At 33.2% G+C, this 27,994-nt stretch overlaps 2 protein-coding genes across 6 annotated transcripts in view; one reads left to right on the top strand and one right to left on the bottom strand.

The window, feature by feature from the left end:
• Positions 1 to 8,255, bottom strand: part of LOC127707851 (spermine oxidase-like) — a 73,589-nt gene extending 65,334 nt beyond the window's left edge. For all 4 annotated transcript variants that reach the window (XM_052212603.1, XM_052212602.1, XM_052212604.1 and 1 more), the window contains exon 1: positions 8,137 to 8,255. The gene's annotated coding sequence lies outside the window, so the exon portion shown is untranslated. The remainder of the gene's footprint in view (positions 1 to 8,136) is intronic.
• Positions 1 to 16,483, top strand: part of LOC127707855 (stearoyl-CoA desaturase 5-like) — a 51,358-nt gene extending 34,875 nt beyond the window's left edge. The window contains exons 2-7 of one of the 2 annotated variants that reach the window (XR_007985048.1): positions 8,475 to 8,580; positions 11,654 to 11,881; positions 13,192 to 13,322; positions 14,184 to 14,389; positions 15,178 to 15,438; positions 15,767 to 15,901. Coding sequence is in view for 1 of the 2 variants with exons in the window: in XM_052212609.1 (XP_052068569.1) it covers positions 8,574 to 8,580; positions 11,654 to 11,881; positions 13,192 to 13,322; positions 14,184 to 14,389; positions 15,767 to 16,187 (993 nt within the window). In the remaining variant the exon portion in view is untranslated. Of the gene's footprint in view, positions 1 to 8,474; positions 8,581 to 11,653; positions 11,882 to 13,191; positions 13,323 to 14,183; positions 14,390 to 15,177; positions 15,439 to 15,766 lie in introns of both variants that reach the window. The other variant, XM_052212609.1, reaches the window with a different exon arrangement.
• The last annotated feature ends 11,511 nt before the right edge of the window (positions 16,484 to 27,994 follow it).

Here is a 27,994-nt window from a genome sequence, read left to right as displayed (position 1 = left end):
TATTTCTTCGTGCAACCAGAAAGGCCGAGTAGTTCCGATTGATTTTAGTTGTGACGTTATTTATGTTATGACGTCATATTCAATGTAAACAAAGAAACGCTATCAGGTAACGTTTTTTTCATATCAAGCTATTCAAGGAATTATTAAAAATGGAATTGGTATTGCGTTCCTTCCTATATTTTACTAGACTGATAAATATATATTTTACTCAAAGACTCATGCAAACGAGACCGGAAGAAGGAAGTAGATTTCTGCGCAAATGCGGGAAAATAAAAAAGTCTGAAAATAAAAAAGTTAACGATTTTGAGTTCATTAGTAGAATGAAAATTTCGGGAAATTTTCCCGATTTTTTTTTTTTTTTTTTTTTTTTATTGATTTTTCTACCGTTATAGGGGACTTCGTCCCCTTATTACAGTAGACAAGAGTGCACACGCTGAAATGTCTCGCCTTCTTTACTAATCATTGATATTATGTTGATAGTCCTAAATATAAAGCTTTATTACAACTGTCACATAAACTTAACATTAACCCAGTAAACTAAACATTGACCAATGAACCATGAAAATGAGGTCAAGGTCAGATGAACCATGCTAGGCAGGCATGTACAGCTAACAATTCTTCCATACAACAAATATAGTTGACCTATTGCTTATAGTTTAAGAAAAACAGACGAAAACACAAAAACTTAACACTGAGCAATGAACCTTGAAAATGAGATCAAGGTCAAATAAAACCTGCGTGACTGACATAGATCATAAAATATTTCCATACACCAAATATAGTTGAACTATTGCATATAGTATTAGAAAAAAAGACCAAAACGCAAAAACTTAACTTTGACCACTGAACCATGAAAATGAGGTCAAGGTAAGATGACACCTGCCAGCTAGACATGTACACCTTACAATCATTCCATACACCAAATATAGCTGACCTATTGCATGCAGTATTAGAAAGAAAGACCAAAACTCAAAAACTTAACCTTGACCACTGAACCATGAAAATGAGGTCAAGGTCAGATGACACCTGCCAGCTAGACATGTACACCTTACAATCATTCCATACACCAAATATAGTAGACCTATTGCATACAGTATAAGAAAAACAGACCAAAACACAAAAACTTAACTATAACCACTGAACCATGAAAATGAGGTTAAGGTCAGATGACACCTGCCAGTTGGACATGTACACTTTACAGTCCTTCCATACACCGAATATACTAGACCTATTGCTTATAGTATCTGAGATATGGACTTGACCACGAAAACTTAACCTTGTTCACTGATCCATGAAATGAGGTCGAGGTCAAGTGAAAACTGTCTGACGGGCATGAGGACCTTGCAAGGTACGCACATACCAAATATAGTTATCCTATTACTTATAATAAGAGAGAATTTAACATTACAAAAAATCTGAACTTTTTTTTCAAGTAGTCACTGAACCATGAAAATGAGGTCAAGGACATTGGACATGTGACTGACGGAAACTTCGTAACATGAGGCATCCATATACAAAGTATGAAGCATCCAGGTCTTCCATCTTCTAAAATAATAAGGGGACGAAGTCCCCTATAACAGTAGAAAAATCAAAAAAAAAAAAAAAAAAAAAAAAAATCGGGAAAATTTCCCGAAATTTTCATTGTACTAATGAACTCAAAATCGTTAACTTTTTTTTTGTAACTTTTTTTTATTCCCGCATTTGCCCAGAAATCTACTTCCTTCTTCCGGTCTCGTTTGTCATGAGACTGAGTGAAATATATATTTATCAGTCCAGTAAAATATAGGAAGGTACACAATAACAATTTCATTTCTAATTATTCTTTGATATGAAAAAACGTTACCTGATGATAGCGTTTCTTTGTTTACATTGAATATGACGTCATAACTAAAATAACGTCACAACTAAAATCCCTAACAACAGAACCAAAATCGGAAACGTTACGGTATTTCCGTTTCTTTTTTAACAGATTTAGAACTTAAAATATGTTTGAATTAAAAAAAAATAATTTATATAGACTTCGTCCCCTTTCACAGGTAATGCCTGCCTCATATTAAGGGGACGAAGTCCCCTATTACAGTAGAAAAATCAATAAAAAAAAAAAAATCGGGAAAATTTCCCGAAATTTTCATTGTACTAATGAACTCAAAATCGTTAACTTTTTTTTTGTAACTTTTTTTAATTCCCGCATTTGCGCAGAAATCTACTTCCTTCTTCCGGTCTCGTTTGTCATGAGACTGAGTGAAATATATATTTATCAGTCCAGTAAAATATAGGAAGGAACACAATAACAATTTCATTTCTAATTATTCTTTGATATGAAAAAACGTTACCTGATGATAGCGTTTCTTTGTTTACATTGAACATGACGTCATAATTAAAATAACGTCACATATAAAATCCCTAACAACAGAACCAAAATCGGAAACGTTACGGTATTTCCGTTTCTTTTTTAACAGATTTAGAACTTAAAATATGTTTGAATTAAAAACAAATAATTTATATAGACTTCGTCCCCTTTCACAGGTAATGCCTGCCTCATATTATGAGGCAGGCATTACCTGTGAAAGGGGACGAAGTCTATATAAATTATTTTTTTTTAATTCAAACATATTTTAAGTTCTAAATCTGTTAAAAAAGAAACGGAAATACCGTAACGTTTCCGATTGTGGTTCTGTTGTTAGGGATTTTAGTTGTGACGTTATTTTAGTTATGACCTCATATTCAATGTAAACAAAGAAACGCTATCATCAGGTAACGTTTTTTCATGAAATTGTTATTGTGTTCCTTCCTATATTTTACTGGACTGATAAATATATATTTCACTCAAAGTCTCATGACAAACGAGACCGGAAGAAGGAAGTAGATTTCTGCGCAAATGCGGGAATTAAAAAAAGTTACAAAAAAAAGTTAACGATTTTGAGTTCATTAGTACAATGAAAAGTTCGGGAAATTTTCCCGATTTTTTTTTTTTTTTTTTTTTTTTTTTTTTTTTTATTGATTTTTCTACTGTAATAGGGGACTTCGTCCCCTTAATAAAGCTTTTAAGAAGTTAGCTAACGCCGCCGCCGCCGCCGGATCGCTATCCCTATGTCGAGCTTTCTGCGACAAAAGTCGCAGGCTCGACAAAAAATCAATAAAAAAATAAAAAAATAAAAAATAAAAAAAATCGGGAAAATTTCCCGAAATTTTCATTGTACTAATGAACTCAAAACCGTTAACTTTTTTATTTTCAGACTTTTTTATTTTCCCGCATTTGCGCAGAAATCTACTTCCTTTTTCCGGTCTCGTTTGCATGAGTCTTTGAGTAAAATATATATTTATCAGTCTAGTAAAATATAGGAAGGAACGCAATACCAATTCCATTTTTAATAATTCCTTGAATGGCTTGATATGAAAAAACGTTACCTGATAGCGTTTCTTTGTTTACATTGAATATGACGTCATAACATAAATAACGTCACAACTAAAATTCCGAACAACAGAACCGAAATCGGAAACGTAAGGGTATTTCCGTTTCTTTTTTGAACAGATTTTGAAGTTAAAATATGTTTGAATTAAAAAAAAATAATTCATACAGACTTCGTCCCCTTTCACAGGTAACGCCTGCCTCATATTAATATTAATTTTCGGGAAATCGTATGACATATATTGCAGCGTCCGCCAGGGGAAAATGCAACTGTTTGAAAAAGTTCGAAAAACGTTTACGATTATGATTTTATTAGTATATTGATTTTTTATTTTGATTTTTAGAAGTTTTATTGATTTGCTTACTGATGTAAGGTACGTCCCCATAACATTTTACTCAAATCCCGAGCCAAAACGATACCGGAAAAGATTTCTGCGCAGATGCGGGAAAATAAAAAAAGTCTGAAAAAAAAAGTTAAAAAAAAGTTAACGATTTTGAGTTCAGCACATTATGAATATTATTTTTTTTTATGATGACAATCCTATGAATTAGTTATAATATTAATTATTTAGTAATTATTATTGCCTAAATTCAGTCATCTGTACATAATTAAATGTTTCCTTATGTTCTAAGGTGTATATAGATGCTACAATTATACCCTATGGGTAGTGCTCCACAATTAATGGAGGAATATACAAGAAACTGAACTGAACTGTTCATTAGTACAATGAAAATTTCGGGAAAACGGGAAATTTTCCCGATTTTTTTTTTTTTTTTTTTATTGATTTTTCTACTGTAATAGGGGACTTGGTCCCCTTATTATCGAATTCAAATACTAGTAGCCGATTGCTGAGTTTCTAAGTGTAGTAAGTATATTATTAATTGTAAACCCTTTCTGTGTTGTCAAGACATCAAAAGACACATGAATATATGTAACTGGTGAGTCGCTTTTCGACCAGAGAGAAAAACACGTGAGACAGAGTCTGTATGTCTGTTTGGAATGTATAAAATACGCATCAACGTCCTGTAAAAAGGGGACGTCTTGGAGAGTGACACGCTCTCTGAACTTTAAGAGCACTTAAAACAGCTTTTTGACTAATCCATTGCAGTTCCAGTTACCCACCCTTCTTTCGCTTGGTCATTTGACGAGTAAGCGAATAACGATAGACCTATAGAGTTGGGACGCTTGGACAGTTCAGACTGGTTAGAGAATATAGCTTTCTGCATTGCTAATTATTAGACATCAAAAAGGTTTCAAACAAGCGGGGGTCGTCAAACTTGTTTACGATACAGTTACAGGGGAGGTAATGACGTCGCTAACGTAAAATATTATTTTTCGCGACGTCAAACTGTGATATATCGGGAAAAGATCCATTTCTCGACTGATTTTTATCATTCAGACTGATTTAACTTGAAAACGAGTTCAGGGACCCCACTTTTTAAAAATGGCATTTGGCTTGATAATTTTGTTTTTCTCGACGATGGCAATGAACAACTTTGTGTTCAAATTTGTGATATGATAAAAGAGTTGATATCCGTTATATCTGGAATGTTACCAAGGGAAGAGGTGCCAAGAATTAAGAACTTTGCAGAAATTATGGTTCCTAGTAGGAGGTCGGAGGGATGAAGAAATGAAAAATAAATCATAGTCCCATAAGTTCTGTAAAAACAAAAATCAAAGCTGAATCTGACTATATAGTACGGTCAAGACAATATTATTACCAAAATTCCAAACCATATACGAATTAGGCACAGACCATTCTTCTGTTAGGGAGGGGGTATTTTTTTTCTGAAAAAAAAATAGTTTGATTCAGAATTTCTTGAAAAAAATTAATTTGTTTCATAAGGGAAGTGAAAAAAAAAATTGTTTCTACTGAACATAAGAATAAAAAAAACCATTATGTTTAAGAAAGAAAAGTCCTGATCCTGTATGCTATTGGAAAAAATAGTTTGTTTCTGAAAAAAATTGTGAAAAAAAAATTCGTTCTACGAAAAAAAAAACATACCCCCCCTCCCCCCCAACCACCACCAGCAAAAGATGTGAATGGTTGGTTCCCTTAAAGCTTTCTGATAAACGGTCTAGGTGTATTAATTGGTTACTGAGCGACGAACGGACAGACAGTCAGATGGAGAAATTACCATATCCCCTTCAGTGTGATGCGCTGATGTATCAAACACTCCCGTGTTCATGTACGCCCAGAAATCCTACTTAACATGCATAAGTGACATTGATATGGTAAAGTGAATGTATTTTATGTAATAAAAAAAGTGCAACTCTGAGCATGCCGAGATTAATTTCTGTTCTATTTATAAACATCACCGACAGTTAATTTACACATGAACAATATTTGTTGATGCCAAAATACAGACAAAAATAAATTCCCCTTGTCAGCCCCTTTCTTCAGCTATATTTTGTCAAATGTCAGTTATTTTGTATTATACTTTTCTTTGCTGGAGCTGCTTGACGCCATTTTGAAACTCTACTAAACCTGCCCCAACCCAGGGTTGATGTCGATTTAACTCGGGTAGGTTCAAAAGGTCAAACTCGGGGTTGGGGGGGGGGGGGGGGTTGTTCGACAGACTCTACTTACCCGAGTTGGACGAATCGAAGTAGGCCCTGATGTTACCACTGCATATAATGATGAACGTCAATAAAAGGTAGTCAGGGTGTTCCATGGGACCTTTCCGAGTATTTAATTTTAAAGTATTTATGTCTTTGTATTGGGATTTTAATCAGCCTTTTGCTTTATAATATCCATTTATGCATTATGAGGATTTTACACAGGCACTTGTTTCTGTCAATGGGGGTTTACTATCCCCCCCCCCCCCCCCCCCCCCCCCACCACCACCAGCAAAAGATGTGAATGGTTGGTTCCCTTAAAGCTTTCTGATAAACGGTCTAGGTGTATTAATTGGTTACTGAGCGACGAACGGACAGACAGTCAGATGGAGAAATTACCATATCCCCTTCAGTGTGATGCGCTGATGTATCAAACACTCCCGTGTTCATGTACGCCCAGAAATCCTACTTAACATGCATAAGTGACATTGATATGGTAAAGTGAATGTATTTTATGTAATAAAAAAAGTGCAACTCTGAGCATGCCGAGATTAATTTCTGTTCTATTTATAAACATCACCGACAGTTAATTTACACATGAACAATATTTGTTGATGCCAAAATACAGACAAAAATAAATTCCCCTTGTCAGCCCCTTTCTTCAGCTATATTTTGTCAAATGTCAGTTATTTTGTATTATACTTTTCTTTGCTGGAGCTGCTTGACGCCATTTTGAAACTCTACTAAACCTGCCCCAACCCAGGGTTGATGTCGATTTAACTCGGGTAGGTTCAAAAGGTCAAACTCGGGGTTGGGGGGGTTGTTCGACAGACTCTACTTACCCGAGTTGGACGAATCGAAGTAGGCCCTGATGTTACCACTGCATATAATGATGAACGTCAATAAAAGGTAGTCAGGGTGTTCCATGGGACCTTTCCGAGTATTTAATTTTAAAGTATTTATGTCTTTGTATTGGGATTTTAATCAGCCTTTTGCTTTATAATATCCATTTATGCATTATGAGGATTTTACACAGGCACTTGTTTCTGTCAATGGGGGTTTACTATCCCCCCCCCCCCCCCCCCCCCATTGACAGAAACAATTAAGTGCCTGTGGGATTTTATGTCAAAATTGGCTCAGAGATTACATGATACAGGGAAATTGACCCAAAAGGCTGCATATGATTTTATTGAAAATATGTCAAAATTGGCTCAGAGATTACATGATACAGGGAAATTGACCCAAAAGGCTGCATATGATTTTATTGAAAAACTAGACAAAGTGATGCCCCCCCCCCCCCCCCATTCCACTCTGAAGTAACTGTATCATAACAAAGTCAATGTAGTACTTTCTTTGAGATATTATTGTGTCTGGGAGACACAAATGATGACCCTGCAGATGCAAAGTGTTATTTTTAAATACACAAAGTTGATCATGGGAGCACATAGGTCTATGGTTCACTGTAGGAGGAGTTCTCCGGAAACGCTATGCACCTCTTATGCAAGTAAATACTCCAAAAATTACAAAAAAAAGTTCAACTATCTCACAAAAGAGCAAATATTAATAAAAATCAAAACCCTGACCACATGCACACCTTCAGTATATGTGCAAACAGCCAGCAAAGTGAAAACTTCCTAGCATTCAAACTGTAGGAGTTATCCGGAAACGCTATGCACCTCTTATGCAAGTATATACTCCAAAAATGACAAAGTTCAACTATCTCTCTAAGGAGCAAATATCAATAAAAATCAAAACCCTGACCACAAGCACGCCTTCAAAATATGTACAAACAGCCAGCAAAGTGAAAACTTCCTAGCATTCAAAATGTAGGAGGAGTTATCTGGAATAGCTTTATACCCATAACACGTGACCCATTATGGGACGGACGGACGGACAGGGGTAAATCAATATGCCCCCCCCCCCCTCCCCAAACTTTTAGTTGCGGAGGCATAAAAATCCTGTTAGCTTTTTTGGCTAAATCTGTTTAGCCAGCTCTCAGATTTACATTAATTTTCATTAAGGTGCCCATAAATTTATAATCGATTTCATTGTTGAACTTTACTATAGTCTAGATGATGTAATATATGTTACCATATGCATGACCATGGACTGGTCGTGCGTCTTGCTAATTATAGTATATACTTGATTACTGACGTAAAACACTCACCAAAATAAAATTACGTTGCATTAAAATGATGCATGGCAGTGTGACTGGATGGCGATCGAACAAAGTTCAATTTAAGGTCATTTACTTAACTGTAAACAAGATTGACCTTTAAAATATGGTTTTCCTTTCTATAAATAGTGCTACATTCCTATTGGATGACAACATAAAAAATATCAGCTGATTAAAAATAACAAAACACGTGGGTATATATCACGCCATCCCTTCATAATCGAATTAAACATTAAATTCGTTGAATCTGGTGCAAGGAAAGTCTTAAACACCTTGCTTTCCAATACATATTGTAAGTATAATTAAATATTTTCCTTTATTGCTTTTAGTGAAAGGATGTTGCCTACTTTACATAGTTAATTAGCAATGATGCGCAGTTTCCTCCTCTATGTGTGTGTGTATTAACAGCCGGGAGAAAAAGAAGCGATATGATAAGTATGATATTAATTTTATAACTGTTAAATGATGTTTTGAGACGAATAATCACGTCACTGAGATTCATGAAATCTTATATACTTCATTACCATTGCCATGGTGTTGAATTATCATGAATGCGGCGCATGATCCATGAATGAATGAAAGTCCTTTTTTAAATACCCACTGGAGAAAGAACTTGTTACCACATGGGTATATTTTAAAGGACAAAGTAAATATGAATGTTGGCTAACGACTGGACAGGTATCCTATGGAAACAACACAGGATATGTCAATACCTATACACAGATTTTTCATGAATATTAATACAATGCAATATAGATTTTATTTCCAAATTAGGTTCCCAGGGGAGAGGGCATATGTACATTGAACTTGTATTTTAACAACATACATATAAAGAGGCCTTATTATAGTTTAACCAAACAATGCCATAGTAATTTCCATCATCAAAATCGTCTGTACATAGAGATTTGATTTTTAAATAATTTCTGGAGCATGTCGAGAGACGAACGAACAACCATTTTTTACACCTTTCAACGACCAGTAAATATGAATAATTTACAGAAAAATAAATAATTGCTACAGAAAAAATAAATAGTTGCAACGTAGAATTAAGTGATAGGATCGATATATATATATATATATATCTATGTGTATCTGGTTGTTTAGCTGTAACACGCACTAATTGACGATGTTTTAAAAGCTCCACATACATCTCCGTGTCTGATGCATAGAACCCAAAAAAGATGAAGCTTTTCAGAATACAATGAACATGATGAAAGAGAGATATTTTTGAAAGAGATGAACAATTAATGTATGTCACAATTAACTTTTCTGATCTCTTAAATGAGTCAAAATTTATTTGGTTATTTACAAATGAAAATCTGTCTGTACTCAAATACTTAAAGAATTATTATTATCAAATGTCTAGGTGTAAGACAAAATATGAATAATTATACAGCATAATGAATATTAAAACTGGTTTTATGGTTCTGGTCTTGTCTTGAATAAAATGGTTGTGATTTATATGAGAAATATAGGTAGGTATATATGAACTTTTTATACTTCATTTCAATGTTTGTCTATAGTAAATGCCATGCTGTCCATCAATGGGCCTTAATTAAAACAATAGATATTCTTACTCTTATTCTTTACATCAATCAATACTTAAAAAGAACATATTTAGAGAAAAGTTTAGGCTGTTAGTTTTTTTGTTTAAATTGTTTCACATTTTGTCAAGTAGGGACTTTTATACGGTTAGGGTTTATTCATCGTTGGAGGCCCTATAGGGTGACCTATAGTTGCTTAAGTCCACGTGATTTGGACTCTTGACAGTTAGTTGTCTTAGAGGCAATCATTCCTTGGTGGGGTTCCCTTCTACTACAGACTTACCGGGGAAGGTTCATAAGGAATTATGTGATTCAATTACTAATTATATAATATCTCACGCACTCCCCCTCGTGTCTGAAGCAGACAGGAATGCATTGTAGATATTAACCTTACAAATATGTGTGCATAAACAATGTAATTTTTTCAATTGATATAAAAATAAGGAGATGTGGGATTGAGTTAAGTTTAAGAAATTAGGGATTAATAAATCGAAAGTAGTGCTTTAATAATCGAATAATATATCATTCCCACTATCATACTTGCTGTAATAATTCTTGTTGCACAATATTTCGTCAGTACATAGGACATCAACGTATTGAGCTAGGGTCATCTTTCCTAACACTTGATTCTTTACAGTTTCCATCAAGAAAAAATACCGGATCACAAAAAGGGGTGTGTGTCTAAAAAGGCTTGCTTACCTTTTCCATCACAACCTAGATTAACTACCCCTGTTTCCCATACATGTCACTCAAATAATGCCTTTCATATTATTACATGTAAGTCGCGCTTTTCATTGAGTTGAAATATTAGTCGCTGGACAATAAACACTAGCCAGTCAATAATCATGAATTTTTATTTTATAGTTTTGGAAATGAAAATATAGCATAAAGCAAATGTTCCCGCGTAATTCCGATTTTTACCCATTTTGCGTGTTTTGCTATAATCTTAAAAACTATATAATAGAAAGAAGATAGAACTAACACTGCGAAAATTATCGACAAAAAGTTTCTACAAAACAGTAAACATTACCGAAATCCGATTTAATCGACTATCGACTCTTTATAGTAGCCATTGCCTTCAAAATAAAACAACATGGATATTAGCTTGAAAATAATAATAATTGGCTACCACAAAACTAAAGGCATTAGTTGTATGTATTTTCTCTCTCCGATTCAGATTGTAAATGAAAAAAGGAAAATGTTGTCCTTTCTCATTTGTAAAATAAGATGTGGTATCATTGCCAATGAGAGAACTATCCACCAATGACGATATTAAGGACTATTAAGTATGTGAACAACTACAAGTCACCATACAGCCTAGCCCCAGATTGATCTGACGGTTATTGTTTAGACTTTCTTGGGCAAAATCCCTGGCCCCAGCCATTTCTTAAAAAAGCAAGACGAGAAGGCATTTTGGATCTACCTATCGTTTCTTTTAAAAAAATTAACTAATCTTATGTTGACATTTATGTTAAAACGGATTTTGAATATAAATCTCAAGATTTTACATATTGGCTGTATTAAAGAATAAAAGTTCATTTTTGTTAAAACTACAAGTTCCTCCAATTACATCACACCTGTACGTTTTATGAGGCCGTCCTGTATGAATATCGAGTCTTGCATGCAAAAACTTTAAAGTCGTGTGGATAACATGAATTAAATAAGGCTATTTTCCTTTGGTGTCTGGGAGTAGTAATTTTTTCTTCAGAATCAAATTTAAATCCGAAAATCCCAGTTAACACCTGGTAATCTCTTGCGGAAGAAACGTTTGCTCTATCTCTGGAAAAAAAGAATTAGTTTCAAAGACTTGAATATATAACGGACGGAACAAATAATTGACATCTACAACGTCATCAAGTCTTCATAATACTACAACATCCAGTCTTCATAATATATATTTAAAGTATGTACACCTCGGGCATATAAATACTATATGTGAACTTGCAATATGGTCGTTTTATCAGGAATGGCTCCGAGAAATCCCATTACAGACGTGATACCCAGCTCAGATGATGGAGACGGTCTAGGTTTGGATCAAGTATCGCCAGTTATAACGGAAGAGAACTACCAACAAAAGCAACAACCATTAAAGATAGTATGGCAAAATGTATTTATCCAACTTGGTATTCATCTAGCAGCTTTATATGGTTTGATTAGAATACCTTGGTCTCATCCTTTAACATGGCTATGGAGTAAGTATAGTATACGGTAGTTTTGTTTTTGGCTAATGTATGATTTTGAACACCAAGAATGCAATAGTGATTAGTCGGAAGGAAATTTCCCAACTTGTAGTTTCACAGTATTTCACTGTAAGGATTCTAAATGAGTACATATTCGAGATTACATGACTATCATACTGATTTGAATCATTGAAATTGTAGAACTAACCATCTGTTTCGAATTAATACCAGCAAAAGTTAATTTATAGAATAGCTAGAATAAAAGAAATGTGTACATTCATGATCATGAATGGTCATTTTAGAATTTCTGGAATTATGTCGAATGTTTGTACATAGGCGAAAATATCTAGAATGCACAGCAAATGGCGTTGACACGAATTCAGGTCTTTAATATACCACATATTCACATAAATGAAAAAAAAAATGTTTTTATTACAGAACGTTTTAGTTCCATCAAGATTCTATCATTTTGATTTTGTGTTTTAAACTAAAATTGATTACTTTATGCTCCCTGAAAAAAATTTGCAAGCATATAATCATCCCTTTGTACGTCAGTTTGACTGTATGTTCGAAACAAAGGGTTTTTGGATTGGAACTTAAATTAACCTTAAGTTTCTTGATATGAATGAAGCTTATATAACAAAATTAGATGGAAGATATATTAAGAAGGGGGACGCTCATATCGATTCTTGAGTCATTACAGTCAAAGTTCAAGGTATTTTACTAAAAATAGTAACTTTTGGGAAAAGTTGTTTTTTAAATGCTTTTTTGTAGCAATATTATTTGCCATGAGCAACCACACCTTACTGATTGGCAAGGTCAAAGAATCAGTGGATACCCGCAAAAGAGGTTTTCGGTATATGTTTGCAGCTCTGGGGAAAGTGTTGGTAACATTTTGGTTCTTATATACAATTTTGTTTGTACCTAAAATTGTATCCTCCCTTGAGCAAACCCTTGCTTGATCAATGACTGTTCCTACTCTCAATAACACAGTTAATACAGCAATGCCTTTAAGAGTATTTAATTGCCCCCCCCCCCCCCCCCTCCCCCCCCCAAAAAAAACGAAAAGCATTCTTTCACTTGTTATAACATAGTTTTAGCTTTAAAATGTCAGTTTTAGTTCGCCAGACATTCATTGTGATAGTTGAGAACTACATGCTTTCCTGAAGCGCAAAATGTGTCAACGCTTTAACATCCTAATAAAAGCATTGAAATCTCGAATATTACACTAAACATGCTAAATGTCTAGCGAACTATATAGATAAATGAATTGCTGATGTCGCTTATGACCTTTCTGTAACTCTTTTTTCTCTAATTTTCAGCAATATTTTACTACATATTCTCAGCCGTAGGGATAACAGCTGGGGCACATCGCCTATGGTCACATAGATCTTATAAGGCAAAGACTCCTTTACGTATCTTGCTTGCAATGATGAACTCTGCAGCACTTCAGGTAATTGTGTATGAAAATCGGATTGTTCAAAACAGTTACATCGTACTACAAAGAGGCAGAAGATACCAAAGAGACAATCAAAACTCGAAAAGACAAAACCATGGCAACTAAACTAAGAGTTTCAAATTGGCAATATAAAAATAAGAAGATGTGGTATGATTGCTAATGAGACAACTCTCCACATGAGACCAGATGACATAGAAGTACATTTACTTGTAACTTCGAAATGTTATGAAGTTGCGCTCTGGGTTTATTGGTTATTTTATGGTAATTCTTCTTGTATTTGCTTCAAGCAACTATTTGATAAGCTTAGAATTAGCTTTATCATATTCATTTAGTGCTGTAACGGCCGTTCACAAACCTTTGCAGGGAAACTTTAGGATTGAGCAATACGAACCCACCAAAAAAGGAGATGATCCCCGGAAGGGTAAACCAAGTTCCTGTTACATTAGCATGAACATAAACTTATAAAGCATGAAAGATTTATTTAAAGTCGGGTATACATATAACAATACAACATAAGCCTTAGAGCTTTTAATCAATAGTGACTCATATAATAAAATCCAATTATAAACTGCATTCAGCAATCAATTATTAACAAAAAACGGAGTCCAGAATTTTGTTTTACGACAAATGTAACCCATCCGTTATCATTTGTGATATCGGCGTTCCTGCGGGCGGTGGAAATTCGTGTTTATATGTGAATGGTCTTCATTGTTTTGTACAGAAGTTGATGGAAATTTTTTTTTCATATTTTGTTTGCCCCATTAAGTAGATAAAAGTAATATTGTTAACAGTTATGATTTCTTTCAAATATTGAGGTTTTAAAATAAATTTATAAACTAAATACATTTTTATTAGAATGACATTTTGGAGTGGACTCGTGACCATCGAGTTCATCATAAGTATTCTGAAACAGATGCTGACCCACATAATGCAAGACGAGGTTTCTTCTTTTCTCATATTGGATGGCTGTTAGTTAGAAAACACCCAGATGTAGCCAGGAAAGGCAAGCAGTTAGATCTGTCAGATCTCTACGCTGACAAAGTAGTTATGATACAGCGAAGGTTAGTACAACTGTTGTGCTTTAATCAGTTGCTGGTGGAGTTTTTTCAAATAGTTCCTATTTATCATATCGTTTAATGTTCCTAGTTGTTTGTCTGTATACTTATAATGAACAATAGGTATTTCATTAATGTATGCAAATGAAAACACTTGAGAATTAAATGCTCAAACCTTTGATCACCTTTGACAAAGTCACAGAATTGAAGGTGTTTAGCGTCTACATCCGAAATAGGTAAAACAAAAACGGAACATTCTACAATGTCGTAAGTTACAACGTTGCTTTTAAAATTTATTTCCAGAACTTTTTTGACATTCACTACACAGTTTGCTTTATAGTTATGCATCCTTGGCGTTCATTATTTCGGGCATGAGCGTTTTTGTGGCAAAAAATTTTAAAGCGTTATTTTCATTTATGATTTTTGTAACAGTAGTGCTTCATTTGGATTCGAAGAAAAAGGTTTAATCATTCACGCACGCCTTTTCCCTCCCCCGGCCTTTAACCAACCTTAATGAAAGATTGAAAATGTAAAGTCTGACATGTTAATGTTGGCACACATTTCTGTACTTTTGAGGCAAAACAAATATCAGATTAAATATTACAAAAAAAATGTACATTTGATTTTAAGATATTTTGATATCAAAGTGAAATATAATATAGATACTATATCTGTAAAAAAAAATTACATCTTTATTTGAATTTTTTATGTTCATAGGTCAATATAATGATTTCCTAATGTTAAGTGTGACGTTTATATTTCAAGATCATTTTTTTTAAAAACTATAATTTTAGGTAAAAATCATTTTACCGGCATAAATACGGTGAACAGACTAACTATCTAGTTTTCTGTTCGGAAATATAAAGTGCCAAGTAGCAGAACATTCTGACACTAGGCTATTAGGGTGACTGCTGTAGAGATATGGCAAATATGATGGATTTTTGTATAACAGATGGTCTACATAACGGAGTCGGATACATTTCCTTCGCACTGGGACACAAACACTGTACAAGTGTAGACTAATCTGTGTGTATTTAGTTTCCAGTGTTGCAGTGGTAGGTAAAATAAACTGGTTCACTATTTATGCAAATTATCATAAATACAGTTACGGTTGTGTACTCTGGGTATGGAAAACAATCTATCCAACTTAAAAGAATCTGAATTGTAGAAAACACTGTTACTGGTCAACTACACAAAAACAGTTTTAGTCCAAAGCTAGCAGTCTTTATACACCAAGTAAATCTAACGTCAAGATCTACCAAGTATACTAGTAATATATCTTAAGAATATTTCTTGCAATTTTTTTTTTCATTTGCAAATGCACATTTTAGCATTGTCATTTTATAAATGTGATAAATTACCATTGATCTCTTTTATTTGCAGGTATTACAGACTGAGTATTGTTATAATGTGTTTCATAGTACCTACAGTAGTACCGTATTACTTATGGGGAGAATCTCTAATTAATGCATTCTTTATATCCAGTATACTCCGATACGTGCTGACATTAAACGCCACGTGGTTAGTCAATAGTGCTGCCCACATGTGGGGAAATCGTCCTTATGATAAAAACATAAACCCGGCACAAAATAGGGGTGTGGCATTCAGTGCTGTAGGAGAGGGATTCCACAATTATCACCATACATTCCCACATGACTATGGTACTAGTGAGTTTGGATGGCATTTAAATATTACCACAGCCTTTATTGATTTCTTTGCGTTGTTGGGACAAGTTAGTGATAGGAGGAAGATATCTCATGCTACAGTAGAAAGGAGAAAGGCAAGAACTGGGGACGGATCATGACACTATCAGTCTGTTTTCGTGTTTAACATTATCTATTGTACTGTAATTGCTAAAAACAGTGTTTGATGGTTATTTCCAAGATGTTGAGATTTATGAACAAATCTTTCCTGTTATTATGTTTAATATTTAATAACAAGTATCTAAAAGATGCAAATACGTCAAAAATGGGAATTGTAAAAGTATTATTTTGTTAACATGGATAGTGATAAATTGTTAAATATTTTATGTTAATTTATCATATCTTGTTTAAAAGTGACATTAGAAAAACAATTATTGATAAAAATTTCTAAAATGTGTTCTATCAATCATGTTTTAATCGAATTCTCCAAGATGCATTTTTTTTTTTGTCTATGTGGCAAGGGACCACATCGAAAGTTCAATGTAGAATTTAAAAAAAAACTTAATTCACATAGTTTTTTTCCTGGACACCCCCTCCCCTTTCTTAACTTAATTTAAAAAGTACCCAAGGAACGGTAAAGGCATATGCGACGAGAATATGTTTTAGATGCATTTCAGCATGCGATATAATGGGTTTTGTATTTTATAAAACAGTGTATGGTGTTTTCTGTGAGTATTGATTTTGGGTATACACGAAAGGAAATAATTTCGCTTCATCAAGAATAGCACTGTGAACCTTTTTTTTTCATACACTACAGGTCAGCGTGGATTCGGTTTATTCCTACTTGCATACTATGCGTTTCGGTACAGAGTTGGTATGTTCAAAATAAATACGTAGCTTTATAAGGTATTGTAAATTGGTGATTATTGAATGGTCCGTGCAATTGTGCCTACTGCCATGGCAAAATACATAATGAGTAGTGCAAGTTGAGTGATCTCTGTAACTTTAATTCTAGATCCTTCATTGAATATCACATTTTTCTTCAGTACCAACACGTACTATATGAGTTTGAAAAAAGATTATTTAGTATCAGTTTTTGTCATTAATCAAGACTGAGACTACTATAACACATGTGTTATAGTAGTCTCAGATCAAGACAAAATCTGTGTTGATCTGTATTATGTTTCACTGTTATCGAAAGTTACAAATTGAAGGGTTCAAACGACGTACATAGCATGAGACACTTCACCCGATAATCTGAATATCATGAAAGGTCAAAACTCATTTAGGACCGAACGTTGATATATATTTTTTTTAATAGCCCGAAACATCTATGAAGGATACAACTGTCAATCAGTTCACACTCGTACCCACCCAAACTATGAATTAAGGTTTTATCCTACATCGATCTTTTGAGTGTTGTCCAGTTGGGTGCTTCTTTATTATTTGCCGTCTCATAAACATATAAGCTCGCCTACAAATCAGGGCCAATGTAAATTTTCCAACTTGCACGTTTTCAAAATCTTCTCTTCGGAAACTGCAGAATACCGTACGGTCGTCAACAATGAGTAACCCCATACCGTAAAGTATGAGGGCAGATGAATAGCACATAGTATACTTTCTGAATCATTCCGGATGAATCCTGCCTTACAACCAATATGGCAGAGATAGCTTTAAAAGCAAATTTTCACCATCAAACATTTGATTGAATAATTGGTTTGACACATTGAAGAAAGAATGCCGGTAGGAAAAACATGCCAAACCAAAACCACAGTTCTATTATAGATTAAAGCTGAGACTGTTATTATAGTACTCTCATATTAAGGGGTATGATAATTTAGGCTTTTTCATCCCTTATAAATTCGAAGATCCAGTTCGGAATATCTTTATTAAATAACATCCTTTAGACGTGTGCAGGTTATGTATATCAAAAATAATAAATTGAATTTGTTCAAGCCTTCAAACCTCTTCCGTTAAAGGAAAAGGTCCATTTACAATTTACAATTTTGAGCATATCGCCTATAGAATTATGTATGTGAAGTTATCGGCCGGTTCGTTATTCAATATTCAATATGCAACCGGCTGCTAGAAGTTGGTTCGATATTCAAATTCATTAGTGAAACTAATAAAAATTAAATATTCGATAACTTCAAAAAATTATAGTCATAATTAAAAGGAGTGAAAAGGTATGTAAGGTTTTGTGACCCCTTCAAATTATCATATATTCTCGTTGTCCTCGAATATAGACCCTTATGTAAATCGCATTTTTCTCTTCAAGATATATAGATTTTTATCAATAAGATGCAATCACATATGTACTTTTACTTTTAAAACATGATATTTCAATAAACAAAAACAAACGGACGCTCTAGTAACATTGGAAATATAAATAGACCAAACTACAGAAAGTCAAAAATTGAAATTTTCGATTGACCTGATTTTCAAAGTATTCTCGGATAAAAAGTGCCCAGGCTGTCGGCTAGACCTTCATGATCGTTCAATCTTAATAATATTATACATTAGCTAACACACAGATAGAAATGACATCAAGAGGAATTCGAGGAAACTTCCTGGTCTATACATATTAACGTACTCTGTGTTACATTTCATGGCGATTGATAGATCGAAAAGGTCTATTTTAAAACACACGCGGCACTTTTCCGTTGAATTTCGTTAATTTTTTTTACAGTAAAGCGACACTTTAAGTCCCCCACAGTTATCAAAATTGAGATGTTTCACAGATATTCTTTTGATAATAATGATAACCATAGCTAGCCTAACTGTAACCAAGGTTTTCAAGACTTTTTGAAAGATCAGTAAATTTTCACTGTCATTTAAGCGCCCCCGGTAGTCTTTGGCAATATGTTTTGATATAAAAGCGCTTTAAAAATGTCCATTATGGTTTTCCATAATTATATATTTTCTAAACGATACTGGCATAAATTGTCCCTGTTTTCATCTTAAAATTCAGGCGTGGTCATGTAATACAATAATATTTTTGATTCATTTTTATCGTTTAAGATTGATATACTATAAATATAGAATCGTGTTATATTTCAGGAAAACGGAAATTTACGGTTATCTATAGGCGTCAGAAAAAGATTTCGATCGCTTTTAATCTTCATATCTACTTTTTTTAAAACATGGTTATCATATGAATTGTTTTGAATATCCAGTTTTTATTATGTTTTACTTTTTTTTTTAATATCGAACCGGCTACTGGTGGCCTGTTGGACATTGAATATCGAATAATGAACCGGTTGCTAACTTAACATACGTTTGTACATTATACATTTGTAGATCTTGACATGCTGTCATTCTTCTGTTTAGAATACCAGAGAAAAAGTTTTTTAGATCTAATATTTTTAGCTACAGTTGTCAGAATAATAGCAAAAAAGCAAAATGGGTAAAATTATCATCTATCGATAATCATTTCAATAAGGGATCGATTGACGACTTCGATCATGTCATCGGTCATGTCCCTTCTTAAATAGACTCTTCTTAAATAGACCCAAACCAAAAACATGAGGCGAACTGATGTGCTCCGGATAGGTAATTAAACAGTTGTTGCAGATTGGTAAATGTTTTTCGGTCTAACCGCCAAAGGTTATTCCACGTTTATTAACCACAAGTTAGAATTTTCAATAAAAGGAGATGTGGTTAAGTGTCAATGCTGAGACTAATAGTAATATCGCGTCAATTAATCAGACCGCTATCGAACGACACACAAAAACGAAAAGTCTTCTAGATGTCAACATAGTATGCCATGCACTAAATTACCCCGTGTCTAAAAAAGTTAGGAATTCTTTTAACAGAGACTATCAAAGACATTGAAATCCCGAATAATAATAATAATAATAATAGCTATCCAGGTAAAAGGCATAATTGTGACAAGCAATGAGATTTCAAGGTTTATGGGGTAGATAGTCTAAAATGGGATTTTTGCATATTTATCACTGCAGGTACTACATAAAAAACACCCTGTCGAGTTATTTTGAAATAGCAGTGCTATGGCTCTTTTTGTATATATCTGCATAAGAATTATTTGATTGCGATGTTTTCTTTAAGAACGCAGTGATTTATAAATCAAATTTCAATTTATTTTTTTTAAGTTTAGCTTTCCTTGTCATTGATACGGATAGCATGCCAAGCATACCAGTTTTAATATAGTTTACCAAATGACACCTAAAATGTAATATATTTTATACGCTGAATTGATTTTTGAAAACTATTCAAACTCTATAGTGCAGAAAGTTTTTGGAAAGGTTAAAACCTATCTGTAAATCTACATATCAATTCATGCACTACAAGTAATTTCTAATCCGAACCGAAACACTTCTGAATAAAAAAAGGACACTATATATATATATATATGCATGTATAAGTTAATGGATATACTTTCTATGCAAATACTTCTATAAGACATATAAAAATTGATTAAATCTGGAAGAAATTACTATCCGAAAACAGTTATAATTAATAATTTTGGATTTTATTTTCAATACATCAGCCTTCAATCAATGAAGTGAAATATTTTAATTATGTCTGACAACCTCTTTGAACATTCACGATAAAAGTCTATAGTATTGTTATTTCTGTTCTGTGTGTATATATATATATATATATTTATCTTACCTCCTATAGATTTCTGGGGATATGATTGGTTAAAGGACTACACGTGGTGACTACATATATTTGATATAGGGTGTCCTAAAAAATATGGGGTGAGTAAGGAGTTACTTCCCTTTCAAAACAAAAAAAGAAATCTGAAAGGTTTCAACAGACGAAGAAATTGATAATGAGCGATTGAAATAAATTCATAAAACACATTTAAAGCTATAAAGTTGTTATTGTTGGCATTTGTTTTTTGTATAGAGAAATGGAAGTAGGTTCTTAATACTAAGTATTGAACACTTAATCACTTTGGTAGGCCACTAGTCTAAATACTACATGTGAAGATAGTCGGTAAGATAAATTCATTACACGGTGTGCTAGTGAATCGTATTAGGTCACTAACACACCAAGTAACTAATAATTTATGGTCTGCGATTTTTTCTTATCATATCGTTTGTATTGTTATATACCCTCCTTTGGTACTAATTTCGTGAATAAAATTCTTCTTATCTTATTTTATATGGGTATTTTCAGGATTTGTACTTCAAATAATATATCCCACATCGTCACAAAAAATCTTACGAGAAAAAGTACTCGTGTAAGTCGTGAACATTTCAGTATAACTTACGATAAATTTTTATCGTAATTTTTTTTATGAAAAGAGCCCCCGACCCTTACATCGACTAATAATGTTTTATCTGACTGATCCTCTTCGAGACACTTGCATTTTTATGTAAAAAATGTCGTGTCGCATTCAAAGAATTCAAAATCATATATTAATTATTGGGGATATTTTGTATTGGCTTATCATGACGACATTTTGGAATAGTCTTCTTAGTGGTTAAAGTTAGCAAAATTATGTATATTTATTTAGAATATTAAAAGTAAAAGTTTTAACTGAATACGGTTGGATTTTACAACAGAATATTGTTGTATTTTTTCTGTTCTAGTATGAAGTTTTTTTTAAGAACTGTAAAGACCTGTGCATACTGTAAACTATTTGTCCAATTTATCGTTGTAATTAGATTTATGCTGAGTGTAGTGGGAAATCTAGTGACAGAATATTACCTCCCCTGTAAACACTGAACACTAGATCTTCTCAATGTTTGTCCCGTTTTAGCAAGGACGCTATCAATTATGGATTCACGGTAAAACGTATTGGGAAATAATAAAAATAGAAATGAGTTGAAATAAAAACAAAACTTCCATTTAATGTTACCATTTCCCTCTTTAAGTAGCAAACGACGAGTACAGCAGGCTATTGACGCTTGATATAAAATTGGTTTAAAATGCTGCTATGCGAATAAATTCCTGGAGTACCAACTTCAATTTATTTTTCTACTGGCTGTATACCTCTCTCGAACATGCTAATTATCCGTATATATATGCAGCTAGTTCAGAGGAAGATTAGCATTTTTTAGATTTCAGTTTCACAAGCTTCTAAAGCAATTATCTCGATAAATACTGAACATATTACATCGTGTATTTGCAAGTATATTTCTAATAACACAGTTTAACAAATAATTTCTTTAAAATGTACAATTATCATTTAGAAATAAATTTTGATCAGTATCGTCACCGGCATTGTTTTATTATTGAATTTCTCGACTCTATCATAAGAAGAGTAAATTTTCTTTATATATAGTTGTCGTTCACTAGATTTCCCACTGAGTGGTCCTACTTCAAATACACCAACTGAATAAAACAACTTTGTGTAGCCCTTTAAACTATAAGGCAAGTGATTTTTCTATTTCTTAATAATGGTAATGTTATGTATATATGATATAATTATGAGCAAAATATTGGCATTGTTAATTTAAGATGTAAAGGGACCTCCGAAACTTATGCTTCCCTATATAAGTAAATACGTATTACGTTCTTTTATTGTGACCTTTCAAAACATAGTATATTTTATATACGATATTCTTCGTGCAATCCTATCCCATTTCCGGCATGTCTAATTTAAACATATACATATATAAAGTCAGTATGACTAACACCATTTTATTCTAATTATTTTATTCATATATATACATAATTTTGTTCCCATTGTTTGCAAATGGAAATCATGTTGATTGAATTTTTGTTTTTCAATGTCCGAAGCTTAGCATCCGATGTACCCTCATGTATAGTTTGATATTTATTTTAATGTTTATTTGATTTTCAAAATTCAGTCGTTAAAAATCTGTATTTTCAAAGTCATACAGACATTCATTTTAAATTTCAAATGTTAATTTTTCCACACACCACAAGGAACCTAATTAGAATATGTATTTATTATTCAATCTGATTTTTTAATATACAAACAGTTAAAATTTCACCAATATAAAAATGAAGAAATGTAGTATGATTGCCAATGAAACAACTTTCCACCAAGTCAGTTCTAAAAAATGACAACAACACGTTATAAATTGCATGCGGAACGCTCAAAGCCGAATATTTAAAAGTCAAGGATGTATAAGAACAGAATCAGTTGGAGAGCTATATGACCAAAAAAGGACCTAAAAGGTTGAAACCATTCACCTGTAAGGCTTGCAACTACATGGGCTCATTTATACATTGAAATCGAGTTGTTGGGTGGATTTAGTGGCACATCTTGCATTTATATTTAGATCGCTATCTGTGAATGTGAATTAAAATTTATTTTGTAATAAGCTCCGTCTAATTTTTCATACTAGTTTCCAAGGTAAAAGTTGAGTGCATGATATTCAATCCTATTTTAGCTTATTACACAACACTGAGTTGATCAGGTTTTGCAATTACTCCTCAATGCCGCATGCTAAGCGCAGAAGCAGCAAATTTACCTAGCAATTTTAAGGTAATTGGTTTGACTCGAGTGAGTACGCATCCACAACCTTCTGTCGAATGTCTCAATTATGATAAGTTCCCTTGTTCAAGTGAAAAGCTTTAATACGTCATAGTTAATGATAAAAAGCAATCAGACTCTAAGTTAATTACAATTTAAACTTGAATGTCCCCATACAAAATTTAACTAACGTTCATAGTTAAACGGCGTGTTTCTCATAATAATGCCTCGTTCACACATACATTTAATTCGAATTGAATTCGAATCGAATGCGAATCGAATTCGCTAATCGCGTTCACACACTCTTCGTTTTTAATTCGAATTGATTCGAATGAACTAAATCGCATTATCTAATGCCTCGTTCACACGTACATTTAATTCGAATCGAATGCGAATCGAATTCGCTTATCGCGTTCACACACTCTTCTTTTTTAATTCAAATTGATTCGAATTGGCTAAATCGCATTATCCAATTCGCATTAGAAATGCGTTTTTGTTAATATGAATTAAAAGTTAACGTTGTTAAACAAGTCTAAATTGAAAACAACGTTCAAACCTATGATTGAGTTGGATTGCCAAATAAACGGATCACAAGATGTAACAAAAAAGATCTTATTATTAATTTAATACCAAATATATATATATATATATATATATATATATATATATATATTATATATATAAACAAGTCTAAATTGAAAACAACGTTCAAACCTATGATTGCGTTGGATAAAAACCGCAATTTTTATACGTGTGCATGCAAAACAAATTTCTTGTTAGAGGGGTCTAAATACAGCACAAACAACATTTTCCAAAAGACCAAAAAAGTGAAAAAGTATATTTTAACAAAACGCATTTGACTAACAGGTCGAACAACAAATGTTCTTAAACCCTGCTGACTGCCATTGGCGATTACCAAATAAACGGATCACCGATGTAATAAATGGATCTTAATTTTAAATTTAACACTAAACAGAAAAAAATGGACTTGCGGAAAAGATGATATACCGCAAACAAAAGGTGCAAAGGTTTTGTACACCATATCCGGATTTCGACAATTAATGTCTCTTCAGTGATATATATATATATATATATAAGAAGAGGTGGTATGATTGCCAATGAGACAACTCTTCACCAGAGACTAAATGAAATCGAAGTTAACAACTATAGCGGATCATCGTACGGCCTTCACAATGAGCAAAATCCGCATAGTAATCTATAAAAGGCTCCGATATTACAAATGACATGTAAAACAATTTAAACGAGAAAACTAACAGCCTGATTTATGTATAAAACAACGAACGAAAATCAAACATGATATACAGCAACAAACGACAACCAATGAATTACAGACTCCTGACTTGGGACAGGCACATACATAATAATGTGAAATGGGCTTAACTCACCAGATCGATACAAAGCACATAAAAACCCTTACACAAACACAAAAGACACAGAAAGTACAGATCTGAGAGTAATCGCAGTTAACTGAAAGCTGGTAAATTTCCAATAACAACTAATAAAAAAGCATGTGTCTAAGACAAATATATCAATCAGTAGACATCTAACATCCAATGGATTAAGTGTAAAGACGTCATTAACAGTCAGAGAAAAACATGACGTTGTGCAATGCCAAAATAGAGGTATCGACAGATTTTAGAACAGTAAGTGTACATATATATATATAACAATTATATTTACTGTTTGGTTTTAATTTACTGATAACAAAATGAAAATTTATACCAATAAATCAATATTCAAAGATCTAATTACAGCGTTGAATTGGTAACCTGTTTTACATCCCAGCTCCTTAATTTGTTCTACCTACCTTGAGTTTCTTTGTTCTGTAACATTTTGGCGGGAATGTCAAATCCACAATTAAACTTAGAAATATTAATACGGAAAAGACTTACTATCAAAATTTGTGTAGAAAAAATCCAGTATCTATGCTGGGAATCGAACTCGAGACCTTCAGCATATAGATCCACGAGTCATACCCCTACACCAGGACGACTGTTGATTTAACATATTTAAACATTGTGTTCGGGGCTCATAAAGGGTATATACTATATAGTAATATATAAAATATATTATAATGATTGTGTGGCGTTCTTAACTAGATTTTATGAAGAGTAAATGGGTTTTTATCTAATCTAGAACAGCTGGGATGTAAAATAGTTATCCCATTCAGACTTGGTGTGTCAGTGTAAGATCACCCTCTGGCCACCGGCCATCGAGGTGATCTTACACTGACACACCGCGTCCTCATGGGATAACTATTACAGAATAAGTCTATTTAAAGGACCGATTGGTTAACCCGGAGCGTATCTAAATTTACGGGCTCGGTAAACAACACCGTAAAAATCAGGATGTGCTATGCCGTTTATGATAAGTCTTCTACATGTACAGCCAAACTTTCAAACAAAATCTATGGAATAATTTAGTAAAAGTTTACTAAGTAAATTGTGGTAACGAAATCTTTGACTCAATAGTTTACGTGTAATACATAGATTACGTTCATTGAAATCTAAAACGTCACTACTGAGCCGGGCATAGCGAACGAGTTGTTATATATATAAACACCGTAAGACAGTGCATGCCAAAGGAACATCACCGTCCAAAAATGGAAAATTAGCCGAATATATAGAAAGAAAAATCATCCCTTTTGTCGTAAATTTTTGAGTAGAGTTTCAGGCGTAACACCGAAATGTCTAACTCTAGTAAAGGACAGTTATTGCTGTTAATATTTGATTTATTTAAGGTTATTTCCTTTGGGTAAATTTCGGCAGAATGGTTTTTAAACAAAATAAGGTTTAATACAATCATGACAATGTCGAAAATAAAATCATAAAATAGTGCAATGATCTACAAAATTTACAAAATTTTGCGAATCTGTGAATTATTATTATGATTGAATTTGTTTATGTATTATCTTTCTATTCGTGTCTTTTTTTGATAGTTCTGTAAGCAGCTGCTAAAGCGGGATCTCAATGAAACACCTATATTATATTCTCATTTATTATAACCCGATGAATTTGTTTTCATCAATATTTTTTTCATATTTGGATTTAATTGTATTTAAGTAATGGTAACGCTTTTCATCATAAGATGGACATTTCAAAACTGAGGAAATGTACTTCATGACCTCCTTAATTTGTTCTACCTACCTTGAGTTTCTTTGTTCTGTAACATTTTGGCGGGAATGTCAAATCCACAATTAAACTTAGAAATATTAATACGGAAAAGACTTACTATCAAAATTTGTGTAGAAAAAATCCAGTATCTATGCTGGGAATCGAACTCGAGACCTTCAGCATATAGATCCACGAGTCATACCCCTACACCAGGACGACTGTTGATTTAACATATTTAAACATTGTGTTCGGGGCTCATAAAGGGTATATACTATATAGTAATATATAAAATATATTATAATGATTGTGTGGCGTTCTTAACTAGATTTTATGAAGAGTAAATGGGTTTTTATCTAATCTAGAACAGCTGGGATGTAAAATAGTTATCCCATTCAGACTTGGTGTGTCAGTGTAAGATCACCCTCTGGCCACCGGCCATCGAGGTGATCTTACACTGACACACCGCGTCCTCATGGGATAACTATTACAGAATAAGTCTATTTAAAGGACCGATTGGTTAACCCGGAGCGTATCTAAATTTACGGGCTCGGTAAACAACACCGTAAAAATCAGGATGTGCTATGCCGTTTATGATAAGTCTTCTACATGTACAGCCAAACTTTCAAACAAAATCTATGGAATAATTTAGTAAAAGTTTACTAAGTAAATTGTGGTAACGAAATCTTTGACTCAATAGTTTACGTGTAATACATAGATTACGTTCATTGAAATCTAAAACGTCACTACTGAGCCGGGCATAGCGAACGAGTTGTTATATATATAAACACCGTAAGACAGTGCATGCCAAAGGAACATCACCGTCCAAAAATGGAAAATTAGCCGAATATATAGAAAGAAAAATCATCCCTTTTGTCGTAAATTTTTGAGTAGAGTTTCAGGCGTAACACCGAAATGTCTAACTCTAGTAAAGGACAGTTATTGCTGTTAATATTTGATTTATTTAAGGTTATTTCCTTTGGGTAAATTTCGGCAGAATGGTTTTTAAACAAAATAAGGTTTAATACAATCATGACAATGTCGAAAATAAAATCATAAAATAGTGCAATGATCTACAAAATTTACAAAATTTTGCGAATCTGTGAATTATTATTATGATTGAATTTGTTTATGTATTATCTTTCTATTCGTGTCTTTTTTTGATAGTTCTGTAAGCAGCTGCTAAAGCGGGATCTCAATGAAACACCTATATTATATTCTCATTTATTATAACCCGATGAATTTGTTTTCATCAATATTTTTTTCATATTTGGATTTAATTGTATTTAAGTAATGGTAACGCTTTTCATCATAAGATGGACATTTCAAAACTGAGGAAATGTACTTCATGACCCCTTCATCCTGGTTCTCTACAGCATTGTGGCATAACTTACAAATACGTTTGTTTGCCTCTACT

Source organism: Mytilus californianus, unplaced genomic scaffold, assembly GCF_021869535.1.
Source record: "Mytilus californianus isolate M0D057914Y unplaced genomic scaffold, xbMytCali1.0.p SCAF_7, whole genome shotgun sequence".
NCBI lineage: Eukaryota > Metazoa > Mollusca > Bivalvia > Mytilida > Mytilidae > Mytilus > Mytilus californianus.
The sequence above is the reverse complement of the archived record's forward strand: the minus strand, read 5'-3'. Positions and strand labels throughout refer to the sequence as shown.